This window comes from Echeneis naucrates, chromosome 4 (genome assembly GCF_900963305.1).
Source record: "Echeneis naucrates chromosome 4, fEcheNa1.1, whole genome shotgun sequence".
Classification (NCBI taxonomy): Eukaryota; Metazoa; Chordata; class Actinopteri; order Carangiformes; family Echeneidae; genus Echeneis; species Echeneis naucrates.
Window position 1 is genome coordinate 8,667,054 of NC_042514.1, and position 13,291 is coordinate 8,680,344.

Below are 13,291 nucleotides of genomic sequence, written 5' to 3' on the forward strand. Positions count from 1 at the left end.
GCCTTTGTATTTACAGTAGGGGTTATAATACAGCCCTGAGAAGCGCGTCTTCAAGGCAGACTACGGTGAGTCGGTATTGAAAAAGGACGAGACCTGCTCCTCCTCTATTCTCATCAGGCCATTAATGATCCGTATGAGCAGTTCTGTTCGCATTCAATATATTTTTCGTTTCATTTCATCAGTTTTTTGTTTTAAAATCAATTTGATGTAAAATAACTGGACACAAACACATACAAAAATCAGCTGTTCAAGACTTTTATTTTTGCAGAACATTCATCTATTCTGTTGTGGCAAACATACTCGGATAAAAGTATATGCATGGAACATTTGTAGTGCAATTGGTGGCCCAGGGAGCATAGAAGTTCAGTGTGTGAGGTAAATAGCAAATTATTGTAGCGTTGTATCTATGCTAATTCAGCCTCAGTAAACTATTCTGAGCTAAACAATTCATGCTCACTAAAGTCCAAGCTAAGATATTATCATAAAATAAAACTCTAAAGTGCCTACATTTGTAGAGTAAGTAACATATTTATCACTAGGCCTGTTCAGCTCTGATGATGACATTGCCAGGTCTTAGTTAATGAGAGAAATGACTCACATTGTGCCAGCGGGTTGCTAACCAAGCGTGGCAGTCAGTTACAGGCAATTACACTCTGTACAATCCAAACTTACAGGGCATCTTGGAATTCTTCCATACCATGAGGCAGCTCATCCCGTTTCACCCGGTAATGAATGTTTTCACCCTGGCACTGGCATTCTGGCTCAGACTAGGGCTTAGCGTTCAGGAGACACAGCGGGGGCCAAAAATGTGCTCCGCACGTACGTAAACAAGGATACTCATGGCAGACTCTCTGATCTGATGTGCCCTTGTGTGATGATCAAGCTGCTTTTTAATCTTGCAGTTTTCCACAGCAACAAATGTGGCGACACACTCACTCCTTAAGATGATTGACAAAAGGAAGCCCCCCCCCAATAATAATGTCACCCTTCATTTTACACAGCCCTTCTTCTCTCTGGCAAATCTACAAATGACAACACCTTGTCTGTGTGTGTTTGTTTTACTTTAAAGGAAATGAATGAAATCTGGCTGCTAGGCAACAGTTGTTGCAGTCAAATCTAAAATTGCATCCACCTCCTGCTCAGTCTTTCTAGTTTAAATCACGCTCGTGGCATTCGTTGGTGTGTTGTTGATGCTCTTCCTCTTTGTCAAATTATCTTTAAGGCTCTTTGTTGTTTCGATACCACCTGCTCTTTCATCCTTGGTCTTGCGGAAACAGTAGACCCCATAGAGGCGGAATTTTTTATCAGGGAAGCCCAGATGTCTGACACCTGGCTGGGATCCTCCGCAGCGAGAACGGGGGTTGACTATTGGGTAACGAATGCTGCCATCCTCCAGCCAACCGGCTTCACAGCGGTCCAGGAGCTGGAACTTCCACGCCGCGTACAGTTGGCCCACTTTGGCCACCACAGAGCCATCGCGGATGCAAGCCTTCATTGCCTCGGCGTAGTTTACCTTCTTAAATCGTTTGAGGAAATACACTTTGCCTGGGGGAATAAAGAGGGAGAGGAGCCCATGTTTTTTGTAAAACCATCTATAAACTTGAAAGAAAACAGAGCAAGTGAATCTTTCAAGAGGGCAAAGGGAAAGAAAGAGAGAGGCTTGAGTGAGAGAGAGAGAGAAGCCCTTGAGACAAGCTGAACCCTGAGGGTGGATATTCTCAGCTTTCCTGCCTCTCCGCCTGATTGTGTTCAGAATAACTACTCATTCAAACAACAGCTCAAAATCGAAATGCAGCGTTTTGTCAGCGAACAGCACTCTATCACTCCGCATTACTCCCAAAACGCTCCCATTTTCACTTTCATCTCACCTTGGGGAGACTGTTCACCTGGCAATATTAAAGAAATGGGTGTCCTGATTGGTTGAACGGTTTTGGTGAAGTGAGCTGTATCACAAAACATCTTCTTTCCCCAAAATGAAGCACAGGATGAGGAACTAAACGAAGAGTTCTCCTTACCATTACTATCATGAAAATCATGTCCGCAACCTCAGCTTTGCACTCGGCTAAGCTATTGATTTTTTTCTTGTTTATGTGACTGGTGGCTATTAGAGAGGCAGAATATTGTCCCATATTTCCCCGGGGAACATTCAGTAAATACCTTCCAGCTGGATGGAGCAACTGCATCGGCCACGACCACAGCTGAACCCTCCTTCCCACAACAGACTGTCCGCAATAATTAACACACAAGGGAAGTCATGAGCAATCATTTAAGGTTTCTGTCATGCTACCGATTTCTGCTGAGGAAAAGGCTCTCCCAAAATAGGCTACGTGTAACGGAAACATTTGGAGTTCTAGTGGCAAACTTCTGTGGTTCACTCTTATTTCGATCACATTATTTCTTCTTCTTATATTCGTACGCCTGCAAGGTAACTTGCTGCTCAGATCACATATTGCAAATTTCTCCACTGAGGGACTAATGAAGGATTATCTTCCCTTATATTATAACCTTCTAAAGACAAAGATAGCCCAACAACAACAATTGTCTCCCTTAGCTTCCCACAAGTTATCAGCAGAGGAAACTTTATAACAGTGACTTAAAAGTTCTTTCAACTTTGAAACGATATGATGTGTTTAATACCACTCTCATGTCTGCAGGTGGGAGGGATGGTGTTGCAGTGTTTGGCATCGCCGCCTCGGGGCAAGAAGGCTCTGGTTCAAACATTAATTTGCATGTTCTCTCTGTGCTATACTCCAGCTTCCGCCCACAGTCCAAAGACACACACCTTCAGGTTGCAGTTAAGAGTTTGAGCGTGAAAGGTCGTATGTTTCTGTATGACTGCTGATGTGAGGGATAAGCGGTATGTCGGATGGATGGATGGATGTCTGCAGGCCAAATAGGAAGCTACAGCCCCGATTGGTTGCTGAGCTACATGGAAAGCCTATTAAAGACTTTTCAACCTGCCAAAATTAGACTGGTTTTAATTTTCTCATCAAACTCTCAGCATGAAAGCAAATAAAAATAACAGCCTATTACTTCAACTATCATGCTGACTTTCAAATTCTCTCTATACATTCATTCATCTTCAACTGCGCATCTGTTTCCAGGTTGCGGGGGATCCTTCTATATATATGCTACAAAAAAAAAAAGAAAAAAAAGAACAACAATCGTAATGGGAATGTGATGTAAATCAAAGAACGTGGGGATGAAAGGCATTGCTTGGCACCCAGCGGACACTGTGGCCTGAGCAGGGCTGAATCAACACAGCTTGATCTAAATCCAATGGCCTTAGGCTTGTGAGATCACAGGCAGAGATTACAGACACAGGCCTCAATTCCCCGCGGCCTAACACTCATGGTACATCCTTTTTCTATACCGTATCCCAACGATCCAGCTCCGCTAGTGTCTTGGGCCCATCGAATCATGAGCCACAGAAGCTGGACTGTTTGTCGGTATGATCAAGGATTTGTTTGATCTTCAGATATGCACATGCAGACACTCAAAACTGCAGGTCTCAACCTACATTTGTCTGATTCTCACCATTGAGCTTGGAAGTGAAACAGAAAGCATCATAGCTCTCATCCTCCTTATGCCTGTAGCCATAGTTACGAACACCAGCTGGAGTGTCCTTACGGCCACACTGGTCTCTGGGATGAGATATAGGGTACTGGACTGAGCCATCCTCGAGCCATCCGGCGTTACACCAGTCTAGTCCCTCCAGCCATGCCTGTGGAAGGAGATAATGTAGGTTGATGGGTCATACTGAAGGATTAAAGACATTTTTTAGATGAGAATAATTGAGGTTTATCGCCTCTGACATAGCTCCATTACTCGGATCTTTCATGTGTAGTGGTTTTTAAATTGGAACAACAGACAAGCATTAAAATTCCTGGACTGCTCTTTTGCATATTCTTCATTTTAGACTATTGCTCAAAAGCCGTTGAAGGCCTGAGCATGTAATTGCATTATTACATCTACCTAATGTTGCATAGTTTTCAAAAGCCGGTTGGTCTTGATCTATAATATGCACCCTTCCCTTTAGCTGCACTGGCCATGATAGACTGTGCATGTGGGGTGTGATTTCACCTTATGCAGTTGAGAGTGGGAGGCCAGGATGGCGTCCTGCTGTTTGCAGGCCTCCTCAGCCTGATGGTAGTTGAGCTTATAGCGTCCCTCACGGGGATAGTAGGGAAACACCACACCTACAATTAACAGAAGCAAGCGTATTGCTGAGATTCATTTCATTAACATCTGAAGTGAAACTGTGTTTTATCAAAACTGTTGACAATATAAAGTGTGTCAATTTTGACAGAAACCCATCCAGATGGACACCTCTCCCGACCTTCTAGGTCAAGGTTGACAAATCCCGTGTCATCTTCCATGTCGTCAGTGACTTCGCACTCATAGCGTCCATAGTCCTCCAGTGTGACATTCTGGATGATCACTGAGGCATCACCTGGACCTGCCTGCTCCAAAAACACACGGCCTTGGTATGCTCCAAATACGCGCTGCTGCCTGGAGAGAGTTCACAAACATTAACTCTCCCTGAATGAAGTGAGTACCTTTCTGTCTTGAAAACAGCTGTGAGTGGCTCCATAGAGGCAGCAGCAAAAGGAACTCAATCAAATCAGCATGCAGTTTTGTAAGCTTGAGCAAGGCATTCAGATTGACTAAAACTAAATATGCAGAATTTACCTTCCAAGTGCCACAAAGACGTCCTCAAACTGCAGCGCATCTGTAACTTTTGTCCATTTAATCCGGATTCGAGCAGGATCTGTGTCTTCTGGCTCGTGGTGGAATCTACAGGGCAGCGTGATGGAGCCACCACGATGTGTCACCACTTTACCCGGAGCTGTCTGCACAATGACTGCGCCGGTGTCGTCCTCTGGAGGAGACAAAGACATCAGTGTAAAGTAATGTAACAATCATTTTGATGTTTGAAATGTATATGCATCTCAATGAATTTATGCCCAATGATAAAAAATTTGATGCATAGTTCCCAGTTTAAGTTTCTTCTAGTGGGTTCTTTAAACAGTTGTAGGCTTAGAGATGCCCATTACATACCTACATCCTTGTTGCTGTACATACTTTAATTAATGAATAAATAATTTATCCGTCTTCCCTGAAACTGTAAGCAAATTTTACAATATATTCATTTCCACACAGAATAAAATAATGTCCTTACTGCAGAAGTGGCTGCCATCATCATGTCTCCAATACATGCCATTGTAAATTTTTTTAGTAGTAACTACCTAGCCTGCTCAGTGTCCCTTTTACTTTCTGAATTTCTGAATTAGATTGCGTTGGGTATCTATGGATTAACAATAATTTCACAATGTTTCTACCTTAATTTCAGCAAATAAACACGGCATATTGAAAATGAAAGTTCAAGTTTAACTTCATGTAATTAGTCTTTAGTGTGGCTGTGGTGGTTGACTTGGTCCTTTTTTTTTAAAGGTATATCCTCAGTTTGTTTTCTTAGCTCTACCTTGATGTGTAACTGAACCAGATCCAAATCCATGCGTTCCAAAGACAGGGTGCATTTATTAGCAGTGACTCCAATTCTAAGGTACTTGTACTTAAGCATTTCCATTATGTGCTTCTTCCATGCAACTGTATTTCAGAGGGAAATACTACTATTTTTGACTACATTACATTTTTGACAGCTTTGGTTACATTTAAACACTTGAGTGCTTCAAGTGTTTAAATGTAGTGTTAAGTGTTAAATACCTATATTGGGTTTTCCCTGAATGTCACCCACCCAACTGAATGTTACTCTGTTCTGCTTGCTATTGATGCAGTAATGCTCTCATGACCAGAAGCCTGTGTTTTGAATGGTGCAACAGCTTTGTTAAATGAAAGGTAAATATTCAATATTCGATATTCATAGAAGCAGTGCATGTAAGTCAATACCATAGGAATTCTCCATTTGCACGCGAATATGCACTCAGAATCAGATTCTCTCAGTGTTGCTTGCAATCAATCATGACACTGCCATTTGTAATTCATATTGCAATCGTAAGATTCAATCTTTCTTCTCTTCACGAGGGATATCACAGCACAATGGAAGCAAGATTGAATCTGTGTTCGCTAATAAACCCTGGCCTGTTTGGTAGTACTGTCACATTACTTTCCCAGCATTCAGCGTATCAGCAGTGGTGAAAACATTTTTAATCAAAGGGTCCAGCATGCTGCTCTTTTGCCAAGGTCCATCAACAAGCCACCCACTCCAAAATTTTTTACCTCACCCTCTGCAAGTGCAAATCACCAATATGATCTGAGACTAATGGTAAGAGCAGGCGTCACCATCCAAATGGGCAATAACAAGACCTAGTTTGCATTTTTGGCAGACGTGCTCAGACACTGTTTGTTTGCGTGTGTGTGTGTGTGTGAGTGCCTTGGCAACTGAAGAGTAAGCACAAGACAAGTGTGCTGTAAACATTTAAACATTAATGAGCAGATGCAAAAGGTTTTCTGTGATGTTGTGACCAGATAAAGGCACCTACAATTATCCATGCCAGCCAGCAATTAGTCCTGTCACCACTTAATGCTCTCAGAATAGTGGTCTATCACCAGTTGCCATGAAAGCATGAAGTTTTGTTTGATCGAAACTTCAAGCACATTATCTCCCAGCACTGAAGTCTGAAGCAACACGCTGGCGTGCAGACAAATAAAACCATGTTACCATTTGATGAAGGAAACAGCACTTACAGGTAGCCCGAGTAACGGGACTGCTGTTAATAACGCTCTGCGTTTGCAGACTGCAACAGTTTATAGCCTTGTCACTGCACTAGCGGCTGCTAATACTTCGTAATGGCACCTGTGTAAAGAGGCGGTGATATAAAGACTCTGCATGCATCATGCTGCCCTGGTTTATCAGAGAAATTCAGACAAGCCCAATGTCTGTCAGACAAATTATCTACAAACTGAAAACAAAAAATGAAACTATGACAGCGAGAGAAAGAATGAATGTAAGTGTTGGACAGATAACAACACAAAGATGTGCAACAGAATAATTTTTCATTGTTATTATTTATTTTTGCAACATATTCAGTACTTAAGCTGAAACTTTTGATGCAGTTATGTGAGTTAAAGTGTCTGTCGGTCCTTTGTGGAGCTTATCTGACCTCAAGTTGTCAAGAAGCATTTATACCACCTTTCAGAAAATTTTGAGTTCCCATTAATTATTTTTTTTGGTTTAGGGTGGGTTTTTTTTTTTGTTGTTGTTGTTGTTTTTTTTTTTTAGGTGCTTTCCGTCTTATGTTATTTTATTTATTGTTCTAAGCCTCAGGGGGAAATATTTTACTCTGCATTTATTCCATTTCCACACTGTTTCATCTGCAAACAGGCAAAGTTTGACTTTACATACAAAGCATGAAGAGCATATCATTTAGTCCCCCGCACATTAATAGATTAGTGACAATTAATCAGCATTACACAATTTATGTGCTATATGTGATAAAGTCTCAACATGAGACTGATGTTATGTTTTACATGGTATTCTCTTAAGTAACAAGTTTGATGATGAAAAGAATTGCACTGTGGAATGTATTTTTTTTTTTTTTAACTCAGGTAAAGGATGGAAACACTGCACAGCTGACTGCAGCAATGTTGAGATACTACCTGGCAGGTGGGTGGAGGAGTTCAATCATTTGAGAATATCTTCCAATACAACATCAGCAATATTTCTGCTTTGTGCAGATAACACAAAGAGCCAGGTTTCTGCGGTAGATTATTTTAATCCCTGATGGCATCAGTTTTCTTAGCAAGTAAATAAATTGAATTTATCGCATTACGTTTGAAGCTGTGTTATTAATGGCTTTCATACGACATTAAACTGAATTCTAAGATGATTGTCAGGGATAAAACAAGGAATTTTGGTGAGGTCAAGTGTGTTTCTACAGCCTTATATTACACAACCAGATCCAAATGCTGCATTAAAAGCTACTAATACTTTCTGTCTTAAAAGAATACACTGAATTTGGTGGCTTTAAATTTTTTGCATTTCTGTTTTATGTTATCAATAGGAAGCCCAGGATCTGGTTTAGCAAGTGCATCTTTCCAAAATTATGTCAAAGAGAGATATGTATTAACACTGCACACCCAGCCAGCCATTTCACTGCTATGGAGAAAGCATTTCTGCAGAAAGCATATACTCTTAATAATATTTCAGCTATGTGTATTACTTTTCCAAAGAGTACAGTAGGAAATTTTAGGAAATAAAATGCCTTTACCAAGAACATGGACCACTTTTCGCCTTCCCTGTTCTACATCAGTGGGGAGAGAGGTCACTGAGAGGGCGGAGATCAGGATGAAAACCACAAAAGACGTTTTCTGAAAGGCCAGAGGCTGAACCCACTTTGAGAGCTGCTGAAAAGGACACAACAGGAGAAACAAGAGCATCACACATTCACCTGAAGTGGAGAAACCTGAAGAAATGACACCTTAAAATGCCAGGGGCCAAATCAAGGCCTATATAAAGTGTACTGGCGAAGATAAGCAGACAGAAGTATGACATCCTGGTGGAATTGAATTGGAACCTACAAATACAGAGCTGTGTTAAAAATCAGCAGTAGACGAAAATCACACATTTCCCATGCTCCCTGAGTGAAATGCATCCGTCATGCTGGAACCACCCAAAGTCATACCAGAGAACTCTACCCCCTAAAGTGTGTACAGCTGGTCAGTGAGTCAGGCAGCAGACAACCAAGTATTCAAAAATAATAAGGTTACTGTGTTTTGGTTTTAGAGTCATGCTTTAAAATAGCTTAGCACTACACAGACTGGCTGTAACCTGCTAGCTCTGTAGCTCACAGTCACAATATGAAAAGAAGAGATAGTCCAGGCAGGGTAGTCAAAACTTAAAGCTTGTTTTTGCAATCCGCATCTGCAAGTGCCAAGTGTGAGCTGAAGAAACAGGAAGGTCTTGGAAGGTCTTGGGAGAGAATCAGGAGAAGACGACAGTAAACAGAGAAGTACGTATATGCAGGCTTGAGTGAGAAAATCATATGAGAATTAAAAATATAATTGTCTGTCTGATGTGGTGACTGTCGTGTTCTCTGTAAATATATGTAGAAATATATAGTAGAGGAATGAAAGAGTCCATAGCAGAATTTTAAAACTGGAGTGCAGTAGGGTCCAAAAGCCTTACAACACAAAACTAGACAAGTCTGGAGGACCAGACTCTGGCTCCTCCTCTCCTGTGGCACTGGCCAATAATCAATAGCCTGACAGGAATCAAAGTGCCTTCGGATGTTAGCTTGACAATTGTCTTTCTGCATTAAGGGTGAGTGTGTGGTGGATGCAGCTGTAGCATGTGGTATTTTGGTATTTTGACCCAGTATGACAGAATAAGACACCAGTGTTGATGCTGCATAATGAATTGTAAAGGAGGAAGCCCTCTGCAGAATACACACCTTTAACGCATGCTCAGGCACGCAGGTTTGTCTTTTACTTCATCAAGGGTGGAATAAAATCGTTACACCAACAACATAAAAGAGTCAAGTGTGTATTCTGCTCCTGTATTCACTGCTGGTGGTCTGCATTGTCAGGGTCACCTGTGAAAAATTGCCTGTTATGAAACAGCACTGCTGCATTACCAAACATCTGAACATGAAGACGGGCCTCCGTGAAGCAGAGTTAGTAAAGCAGCTACTTCACATGCAAAATGCACACTAAGAACAGCCCTGCTGCTGCATCATGTTTCTCAAGGTTAGTCCACTGGTCATCCCTGCAGTTGTCATGCACAGAGAACTGCAGAACAGAGCCGCACTATCTGAGCACAGAAGTGAACTTACCATGGCTATCACAACAGGATTAATGCCTGGATGATGCAGATGTACCGCTGTGTGTCGTTTCACTCTTCAGCCTGGCTAAATGTTGTTCTGCAGCAGCACACCTCTCGCCTCCTCTCTTCCTCCCTCCCTCCCTCCCTCTCTCTCTCTCTCTCTCTCTCTCTGTTTATAGTCCCATCACTGACGGGACTCGCACTGCAGGGGAACCACCAGTATTTGTGGGTCCCGCAGTCTTGCAGTGACGCAGCACACACTTGGTTGTGCAGTCTGTGTGGGTAAGTCAGTCACAGCAACGATTTCACGCCTGTTAAATGTTTGTGAACATCTTTGCTGCGTGTTATTGAGCTCTGTCACATATTGGGTTGATTGTCACACTTTGTTTCAGTTAAACCAGGGAAATCTTATTAAATTTCAGGCAGAACATTGGTGCTATTAAAGGCCAATGGAGGCTGTTCTTGTTATATGATGAATGCAGATTAAGACTAATCACATTATGCACACATCAAATTCTTAAAAATAACTTTATGGCTCAGGACGAGGGAAAAAAGAACTTTCTTCGTAAGTACTGTATGTTTTAGCTATAGCACAGAAATTAACATGAATGAATAATACCAGAGGTGCAAAATAAAGAGTAGCCTACAATTAGGTAAAGATTAATGTTTTACTCAAGTAAAGGATTTCCCCCATTGCGGAATAAAATGATGAATAAATGCCAGACTAAACATGAATTAATAATGGCATAAATGGCATATGTACATTTCCATTTATTCATTTGGCAGACACTTTTATCTAAAAGTACAAGTGAGGGACAACATTAGAGCTTCACTGCAGCAGGAGTTGCTTGGTGGAAGCATTATTATAAATCTTAGTCAAATAGACAGCTCTATCTGGATCAACTGGTCAAGAGTGACCCCTGTACAAACCTAAGTATTCTTCTATTAATCAATTAACCTGGGCTAAAAGCAAGTGGTTCCCAACAACGTTGTGGAAACAATACCAGAGAGGACACCAAATTTGATTACTGTGCAAATGGCCACGACAGGCAGTGGGTTTACCGGCTTTGTTCGATTTGCGGCTGAAGAATTGGTTCCGGAAATTGTGCGCTTGTGCTTAGAGTCACCCCATTACTAAGTTCAGGTCTTTCCCTGTGTTATAAAGTGTTATAAAATAAAGTTTTCCAAAGGAAAGGCTGAAAAAATGTAACGTGAGAACAAACTTTTTGTTGTCCATTCAAGCAGACGCTCGTGAGTTTCTGCACCTCCACATGCTCTTTGGTCCTTAACCACTATCCAATGCATGATGGTGCTTGAGAACAGTATCACTGACATGTCTGGCACTGTAGTCTTTCTGGATGTGGATGTGATGCAGACTCAACAAGCTCTTTCCACAAGGATAACGATTAAATGAGAGAGCCTCTTGAGATGATAGCAGCAGACAATGAGAGGAGACGGGACACAGCATGAGATTGCTGCACTTTGAGTTATTACAACAAGAAAAAAAGAAACTGTGCTGATGGCTACATTATTCTACACTGTGCTACTGAGACATGAGTTGACTCGACGTGTCTAGGGAGTGGACCTGTTAACTGCTGCGCAGCTGCCAAAGTTACTGCAGTTCTGTGAGTCATCACTATAAGAATATTTTCTATAGTTTGGGTCATGATCCCTGCAGTATTACAGGCCCATCAGCATGAAAGGCAAAATTCCTTTAAGACTTCAGCCAACAGCTGGACGCTTCCAAAGATCTTAAGTCAGTTTGGTGGTGTTATTTAACATGGAGTTGAACAATACTTTGAACACGCTCCTTTGAACCAGATACTCTCAGCCTTGCATCAACCAGCTTTATAAAAGGCCTTTGCACAAGAGTTGCCAGTTTAGAGCCCTCAGAGCAAAGAAAGATTATCCCTCTACAAATCTATTACAAGTTGAGAAATGGACTGCAGGCAACTCTTTTCCTGAATATTGTTGTAATGATGAGGATTTTTTAGGGATTACCTGTTACAAAGAATGGGGGTAGTTTTCTGAATTAAAACTGCATCAAAAAACCAGAACAACCAGAAATGGGCCAGAAATGTCTGCCAGCACTGATTCGGCAAGCTGCATTTTGAGGATTTAAAAACTGCATAGTCTGGAAACAGTTCAACTAAGGACATGGATCAACCACAGTTTGTGCATTGGTGCATAACAGTGGCCATTATAGATCTGTCACAGTTCAGTTTTTTTTCTGGAGACGCATGGATGGGCAGACCTGGCTATGTTGGCCAAAAATCGATGGATGCAGTGATGAAAATAGTTAGTAGCTGCCCTCTTTCCTCATTGACAATCTTGCCATATTTGTGTATTTGTACAAGAGCAATGCGCCTCCAAATGAACCAAACTATGGATTAGTGAGATGCAGGTCAGATGTCGCTCTTTGGTTATGGAGTAGTTTTGTGCTAATTTGATCTGTAAGTAGACCAATTACATCCATTATGAGCCAATGCCTATGTTATACAACAAAACATTATCTAATCGTTTTTCTGTGTGGCTGTGCCATATGTTAAAAATGTTGTCGGCATGGGCTCATATTTTTAGATAGAAATTAACTGGCTTCACAGCTGTTTGAATTGTTTACTTGTCATTTTCACAGCAGCAAGCTCCAGAGCTCTCCACAACCAAGCAGTCATCTGCAGCAGAGATCCCCAGTGACTCCCATCATGGGATTACTGAACAGTTTGGAGCAACCACATTTGATTTAAAAGCCTCTGTCATACACACAAAACACACGGCTAGCATATCCAAGCAGGGTTGATGGCACACTTCAGCACGGAAAGGCTGCTGAATGCGAGTGTATTAAATAACTGTGCCTCTCTCTGTGTGGACTAGTGCTCAGTGCATTTCAAGGCATAATTGCATATGACTGGGCTACTGTTATCGATGGCGCAAGGAAGGCGCAAGGAAGGCGCAAGGAAGGCGCAAGGAAGGGTTACGCAACTCAAGCTTTATCTAAGCACATAAATAACCTTTTGTCAATGTTAAGAAAACTGTGTGTTCTTTTAAATGACTGCACTACATCCAGCGGATCATATTACTGAAAAAGGTTTGGCAGACAGATGCAACCTTGGTCAATAGCGACCCTGACCCAACCCGAACATTTTGTAAATTTTTTTGCTGTTAGAGTGTTATAGACCTCGACAATAGTTTCAACAGTCTTCCTTCTAATTAAATGTGAGAAAAAACTTTTTAGCTCAGCAGGGTACTGTCATGGTAAGTAAAGAAAAAAATAAGGATTAAAAAAAAAAAAAGGATAAAGGTTTGGGTTACAGCAGAGCCGAGATCAGCAGCTCTTGAAACGGAAGAGCATGGCACAAAGATGATGGGAGCTAATGAGGGAGCAGGGAAAAGAGGAGGAGGAGGAGGAGGAAGAGAAAGTCAGGTAATATTACTGGTAGGAGCCAAGGACATGACAACACAGGTGGAACACGTAGGCACAAACAACTAAACAGACTAAATGAATTGAAA

At 41.6% G+C, this 13,291-nt stretch overlaps 1 protein-coding gene across 1 annotated transcript; it reads right to left on the reverse strand.

Annotated features, from left to right (window-relative positions):
* Window positions 1-1,153: 1,153 nt before the first annotated feature.
* hapln4 (hyaluronan and proteoglycan link protein 4) lies at window positions 1,154-8,622 on the reverse strand. Its single transcript, XM_029500110.1, has 7 exons — window positions 8,587-8,622; window positions 8,232-8,367; window positions 4,693-4,882; window positions 4,340-4,512; window positions 4,084-4,199; window positions 3,538-3,724; window positions 1,154-1,545 (listed from the first exon to the last, which is right to left on the reverse strand). The coding sequence occupies exons 1-7, from the start codon at window positions 8,620-8,622 to the stop codon at window positions 1,154-1,156; spliced, it is 1,230 nt and encodes a 409-aa protein (XP_029355970.1).
* Window positions 8,623-13,291: the final 4,669 nt, after the last annotated feature.